Raw genomic sequence first — 7500 nt, forward strand, 5'->3', positions numbered from 1 at the left:
ACAAAAACAAGCTTAAAAGTCTGTGTGACGTCAACTAGAGGCTTTTGAATGCAGTCGAAGCGCGGCCAGAAGGGTTTCAGAATATGATGGTGGTGATGGTGGTGGTGGTTGATATGTTTGTTTGTTTGTTTGTTTGTTTGTTTGTGTGTGTGTGTGTGTGTGTGTGTGTGTGTGTGTGTGTGTGTGTGTGTGTGTGTGTGTGTGTGTGTGTGTGTGTGTGTGTGTGGGTTTAGGTGGTAGTGGGGAAGGAGGGAAGGTTTGTTGTGTCAGGCAAACATTACCACCACTACTACTACTATTACTACTACTACTACTACAACTACTATCCATCTACCCGCCTATCTACGTCTAACCGACTATCTATCTATCTACCTCTCTATCTATCTGGCTGTCTATCTATCCACCTGTCTACCTATTAACCTATCTATCTATCTATCTATCTATTTATCTACCTACCCATTTATCTACGAGGTAAAACGGTGAAGAAGGAGAGGAGTATGGAAAAGGGTGGTGAAGGAGAGTTAATCTATACATGAACATTTACAGAGGGTGATGACAAGCACAAGACCTGATGCAGTGTGGGTTTCGCAAAGGATGATTCTGCATATTTGATAGGAGGAGGAGGAAGAGGAAGAGGAAGAAGAGGAGGAGGAGGAGGAGGAGGAGGAGGAGGAGGAGGAGGATGCAGGAAAAGTGATGTGGTGATAATGGAGATGAGAAGAATGTAAGTAAGAAGATAATAGGGAGTAAAGAAGAAGGGAAAGGAAGAAAGGGAGAAAGAGTGTGAGGAAAATGATGGGGAAAGTGATGAAGAAGGAAGAAACTGAAAGTAGTGATAAGTTAAGTTAGTTTAATCCTCTCTCTCTCTCTCTCTCTCTCTCTCTCTCTCTCTCTCTCTCTCTCTCTCTCTCTCTCTCTCTCTCTCTCTCTCTCTCAATAATGTCACGTGATGGAATGCTAACCCTCCTCTCTCTCTCTCTCTCTCTCTCTCTCTCTCTCTCTCTCAATATGTCACGTGATGGAATGCTAACCCTCCTCTCTCTCTCTCTCTCTCTCTCTCTCTCTCTCTCTCTCTCTCTCTCTCTCTCTCTCTCTCTCTCTCTGGGTAAGTTAATGTAGTGGTCGTTGAAAAGGAGGAGGAGGAGGAGGAGAGGAGGAGGAGGAGGATAAGACAAAAAAAGAAGAAACGAAAGGAAAAGAAGGAATAGGATATAAAGAAAAAAGCAGAACGAAACGAGGAGGAGGAGAAGGAGGAGGAGGAGGAGGGAGGAGGAGGAGGAGGAGGAGGAGGAGGAGGCGGCCAGAACACCACTAACCTTTCGTGGTCATTCCCAGGAACAGGAAACTGAGCGCCAGCATTGTTCTGCGGGAGAGAGAAACAAAATAAGAATATAATGAAAAAAATAATAATAATAATAACAATAAAAAATAAAAACAAAAGTAAGTTACGTCACACGAGCGTCCCTTGACATTTCATTTTATTCGTTTATCATTATATATTTTTCATTAAGACTTCTCCCATCACTAAATATAACTTAAACTGGGAGAGACAGAGGGAGGGAGGGAGATAGAGACAATGACAGACAAAAAGAAAACGGGATTTTACTCATCTATTCATTAATTAATTCATTTATTATTTTAAGTATTAAGACTTCTACAATTCATTACCATCAGAAAGAGAGAGAGAGAGAGAGAGAGAGAGAGAGAGAGAGAGAGAGAGACGGACACGGTTGGAGAAATACAGAGGAACAGACAAACAGGCAAAGAAAGGACTCCACATCTCCCTTTATTTAACAGCAGTATATATGGAGAGATTAAAGTGAAAGTGACATCAGACCTCGGTGGCGCCACACATCCTGGGGGCTTCAGGCATGACTTACGTAAGGGTTCCCTCTGAGGGCACGTGATGAAGGGTTAAAAATGATGAGTTTTGGTATTCTTAAGCGTTTTGATGCCTCTCATCTTAACTCTCTATATTGGCTGTGAGAGTTTTCAAGTGTGTTTTCATAGTTTTCCGTAGTTTAACAAATATTTCGCACCTTATAAGTGGAAAAATATCATTGGAAACAGGATTCATCATTTTATTTGTTAATTTATTTATTCATTATTATTATTATTATTTTTTCTTTAGAAGAATTAAGATCGGTATTCTTAAACGTTTTAGTCCCTCCCCGTGACTGCTTTTAACTTTACTGGTTGTAAGGGTTTTCGAAAGGGTTACTTTTTGATACCTCCTCGTCACTTCTCTTAACACACTTTCACTGCGATATGAAACAATTAACAGCACCAGAAGTAATGCATGAAATCTTTATAAGCATTAACAAGAAAGCAGGTGAAGAAGATTAATAGGTTTTGCAATTTCTACCCAGCTTAAAGACTGGAGGTGGCTGTTGAACAAGTAAAGATGTCTCAGACTGGTTAGTAATAAAAGACGGGTTTATGGATGGGGATGATAGGTGGAAATGGGTAGGTATATTTCATACAGGGACTGCCACGTGTAAGCCTGGTCGCTTCTTGCAGCTTCCCTTATTTCTTATGTTCTTATGTAATTAAGGAAAAATGTACCAAAAAGCAGCCACAGGGTTAATTGCTTGTACTGAAAGTTATAAGGGTTTGCAAGAGTGATTTCATAGTTCAAGGGATAGTTTAACAAATATTCTGCAGTACAAATGGAAAGATCTTTGTGAAAACACGACGCACCGAAGGTTGTAAGGGTTATCAAGAGTGTCTTCATAGTTTTCATAGCTTAACCAATATTCTGTACCTTAAAAATGAAAAAAAAAACAAAAAAAAAACATTAAATTCAGGACTTACCATCTCTTTGGCCTCTAAAAGTAGCCGCTACGAGTGCGCAAAAATATGAAGCTAAGGGAGTAAGACTGTTTTGAAATCGTAACATCTCTTAGGTTAAGTTAGGGATACGAGCCTAAGAGAGTAAGGGTGCTGACACAGTGAAATCTCTTAGGTTCAATTAGGTTTAAGAATACGAGACTAAGAGAGCAAGGGTGTTGTGAGACAGTGACTTCTTTTAGGAGACACACTCACGAGGCAATGGGCTAATGGTTGTGGCCTTGGCAGTGTCCTTGAGTGATGGGTGGCAGTGATGGTGGGAGTGATGGAAACGAGTGATGGTGAGAGTGATGGTGAGAGTGATGGGTCTTGGTCAGCAAAGATAGGGCTGTTTACGGTCACTACCTTCTGTGCTCTCAAAGACTCATGCTCATAAATCACTCACCATTCTCACTCGCTCACTCGCTTATTTATCCATTCACTTACACACTTACTGGTTATCTTGACTGACTATCATTTACTCACTAACACAATGACTGAATAAATCCTTCTCTCTCTCTCTCTCTCTCTCTCTCTCTCTCTCTCTCTCTCTCTCTCTCTCTCTCTCTCTCTCTCTCTCTCTACACCACTTAGCATCTTATTAGGCTTTTAATTTTGTTTTTATTTGCGCACACACGACTGATGACCGTAGAAAAAAAAATCCGGTAGACGTGATATTGTATCTCTCTCTCTCTCTCTCTCTCTCTCTCTCTCTCTCTCTCTCTCTCTCTCTCTCTCTCTCTCTCTCTCTCTCTCTCTCTCTCTCAATAAATAAGGATCAAGTACAACATATACTAAGGAGCGGTGTTGCTGTTACGATACAAGTGAGGGCTTTGGTGGCAGTGCTTCCTCCCTGTCAACATGAGTCAAGGTCAGATGCACGGGCACACTGACGGGATGGGAAAGGAAGAGGAATAAAATCAAGAAGTTAGAAGATAAAAAGTGATAGTGGTGGTAGCAGAGAGAGAGAGAGAGAGAGAGAGAGAGAGAGAGAGAGAGAGAGAGAGAGAGAGAGAGAGAGAGAGAGAGAGAGAGAGAGAGAGAGAGAGAGAGTTTAGGAATTTAAAACGTCAAGATACTGAAGGCGCACACGTGAACCCCACATAATGAAAGCAGAAAGTAGAAACAAGAGCATCGTCCTATTTACTGACCTTCCCTGCCAACACACGGCTGTCAAACGCTTCTTCTTCTTCTTCTTCTTGTGACCTGTATCGCTTTACATCACTTCCTAGGTCGCCCATTCCTCGCTTCTATTGTATTTTGCACTTTTTTTTTTCCCCACTATTGCATTGCTTTCTGAGTTAATTTTTCCTGAGTTTACAGATTAAGTGTAAATCTGAGGTGTAAACTGTAATGGAGATGTTGATTTTCGCCTTTTTTCAGGTTCCACTGTCTTACTCACTGGTTGGTTATCCTGTTAATCGGGTTTATAAGACGTCACGTAAACAGAGACCAGGCGGAGCAGAGATGTAGTCACCCTTACGTTTCTTACTGAAGCTCCATATTATTAAGAAACACTTTTGCACCGCACCTCGACTACTTCCAGCAGGCTCCAGTTGAAGTGAGGTGAAGTGACACGGGTTTTTAATGCGTTCTTTTGATCTATATGTGTCTCTTCTTTTACTGAATGCTCCACTATTGTCAATTATGTTCTTATGATTTCTTTATTTTTTATTTATGGACTGTAATCTAAACTTTACTCGTGTTTTATTTAGTCCTTGTTTTTTTTTTTTTTTGTGGTTAATAAAATCCAAACTATCTAATCTATTCACCTAGTATGTATGTATGTATGTATGTACGAGTATGTATGTGGTCTTGCTGAGTGTGCAGGTATACCCTCATCACGTGTCACTAGCATCAATACGCGATTCCGAAGGCAAGAATAAATACTCAAACATTATTCAAGTAAACGTTATTGGTGCATGAGTGTAATTTTCAAGGATCATATTCTGAAACACTTCTGCGTTACACCTCTATTGCATACAAAAGGTTTTAGTTGAAGTTTCACGATTTTTTTAGTGTGTTTTTACGGTTCTAGTAACAAATTAACAAGATTTCTACGCTATTAATGGGAGAAACACTCTTGAGAGCCCGGCTAATCTGTGGCTTTTGAAAATAGTCGTGGTGAGAGAGCGAAGCGTTTCTGATTACGAACCTAAGTGTTACCTGCGCCTCGAGGCTTTGACGGGACTGAGTAAATAATGAATTCAAGCCATCGTGTGGGTCTGAACAGAATAGCCTTTATATTTAACATGTGTTACGAGCAAAACAAGCAGAGAGGCGAGGGAATATTGAATGGAGAAGAGAGAGGAGGCAGAAATCAGAGACTTATGAAAAAAAAAAAAAAAAAACACGTAGTAAGGAACAACGACCACTTATGAACATGGATGAAGCTGCAGCAACAAAAGACAAGAAGAAATACCACACTATTATCTCACCCTCCGGAAATCCTGGTGACCCGCAGACCCGCGTGATGCAGCAAGTACCCAATTAAAATGCCAGTCAGACTGTAGCACCCCACGGTTATGGTGTAGATGAGGGCAAAGCGCTCGTCCTGGGGTTCACACTGCTCCACCCCCACCTGTAGCAGAGGGAAGGATCAGGTAAGAAGGGTTAGGCAGGTAAAGGGGAGGCAGGTAAGATCCCACAGGTGACACGAGAGGCTCAGGTATCGTGTGATTATGGCGTGGGGAGGGAAGGTAAGGTGTGTGTGTGTGTGTGTGTGTGTGTGTGTGTGTGTGTGTGTGTGTGTGTGTGTGTGTGTGTGTGTGTGTGTGAATGAGAGAGAGAGAGAGAGAGAGAGAGAGAGAGAGAGAGAGAGAGAGAGAGAGAGAGAGAGAGAGAGAGAGAGAGAGAGAGAGAGAGAGAGAGAGAGAGAGAGAGAGAGAGAGAGAAATAGTCGCGTGTGTCAATTTTTCGTCCCTTTCCAAAATAAAAGAAAATCATACTAGAAAAAATCCTGAGCTCAACCTTGACCTAAAAATTTGACCTTTGATTTATGTATTGCAGACAGACAGACAGACAGACAGACAGACAGACAGACAGACAACAAGCCAGCCATCCAGACAGACGTGGAAATGCCTGATCTGCAGTACCTACATAGCCTTATACAACTTGGTGACGTGAGGAAGAGCTGGTTTGTTGGGGAAAGCAACACCATTAAAACTTGACTGGTGCTCTCCGTGACCCTGAAACTCAAGTCCTTATTAATGAACACAACGGGAGATACTGAGACAAGAAGCTCGGAAAGAAAAGAAAGATGGAAAGACAAACAAATCACTAAACAAAAGTCACAAAATGAATAACATTAAACGTGTAATTCACCTTTTGAGAACAAGACGCCGCCAAAAAGTCAGCTAAAGAAGAAAAAAAAGAAGATTGCAAAACGTCAGAAGACACTAATAAATTTGCAAGCGCCGCACGGCACGACCGTTCCTGAACACGGTCCCTTATCCCACTCACCCTGTGGCTCCGGGAGATGTCGTAGGTATGGTTGAAAGCGTAGCAGCGTGAGTTGTTGAAGATATCCATGGGCGGGGACTCGGGGCCGAAGAGAGCCGTCACGTTGAGCGGCGAGGTATGATTCACAGATGGCGACTGAGGTGAGTTAGCTGGAGACGAATCGGATGATGAGGAAGACGATGAGGAGGAGGAGGAGGAGGATGACGAGGAGGACGGCCCATCACACATGTCACTATACAAGCCCTCCACTTTGAGCACGTGCACGAGCTGAGGCCATCCGAAGACCGTGCCGGCGAAGAGAACGGACTCCAGGAACCCCACGAAGAAGATGAAGACCCGCCGCCTCAGGGACAGCTCCAGGTGCGGGGACTGCTGACACGGCATGACGGAGGGGCAGGGAGCTCAGGCGGCGGCGACGGCAGGACACTGAGTGGAAAATGAAGAGTACGTGTTATTTTATGGTGGTGGTAGTGGTGGTGGAGGTGGTGGTGATTACTACATATGTTTTGTGTGGTGGAGAGGAGAGGAAGAGGAAGAGGAATATGAAAGAAGACCAAAGAGGACACACAGCAATAGACTTGAGATGCTCATTAGGCTGTATGCATGACTATCTTCACAAACTACTGATGGAAGAGACAAGATAGCAAAATAGTAGTAGTAGTAGTAGTAGTAGTAAAAGAAGAAGAAGAAGAAGAAAAAGAAGAACAAGAAGAAGAACAAGAAGAACAAGAACAAGAAGAACAAGAAGAAGAAAGTGTTAGTAGTAGTAGTAGTAGTAGTAGTAGTAGAGGGAGGTTTCAAGAGTTATCGTCTAATTTTAGACGATCACTTTTTTTTTCTTTTTTTTGGGAGGGAACTGACACTTCATTGAGCTTTTTTCCTCCCTTTTGTTGCCCTAAGCCAGTGCCCTTAGATTAAAAAAGAAAGAGGAGGAATATTTCATAAACCAAAAATAATACACACAAAGCAATACGTCAGAAGGAAACTTTCAAAACTATTCCAAAGCTTATGACAACAAACGGACCTAATATCTTCAATTCCTGAAATGATGAGGATCCAGAATCGATTCGAAATGGAGTGAATCGACAATCTTCACTCACTCACTCGCTCATTCACATATCGACGACCTTCTTTCCTTCTTTCACTCACTCACTCACTCACTCAACGACACATCGACAAGCAGAGTTGGGGAGTGAATTGACGAACACT

At 42.3% G+C, this 7500-nt stretch overlaps 1 protein-coding gene across 4 annotated transcripts in view; it reads right to left on the minus strand.

Moving 5' to 3' along the window:
* LOC135111417 (equilibrative nucleobase transporter 1-like) overlaps positions 1-7500 on the minus strand; it is a 22169-nt gene that overhangs the window by 10284 nt on the left and 4385 nt on the right. For all 4 annotated transcript variants that reach the window (XM_064024686.1, XM_064024688.1, XM_064024687.1 and 1 more), the window contains exons 2-4: positions 6292-6717; positions 5268-5410; positions 1317-1363 (exon numbers count right to left, since the gene is read on the minus strand). In XM_064024686.1, coding sequence (XP_063880756.1) covers positions 1317-1363; positions 5268-5410; positions 6292-6675 — 574 coding nt within the window. In that variant the 5' untranslated portion in view covers positions 6676-6717. The remainder of the gene's footprint in view (positions 1-1316; positions 1364-5267; positions 5411-6291; positions 6718-7500) is intronic.

The sequence above is a fragment of the Scylla paramamosain genome, chromosome 22 (assembly GCF_035594125.1).
Source record: "Scylla paramamosain isolate STU-SP2022 chromosome 22, ASM3559412v1, whole genome shotgun sequence".
NCBI lineage: Eukaryota > Metazoa > Arthropoda > Malacostraca > Decapoda > Portunidae > Scylla > Scylla paramamosain.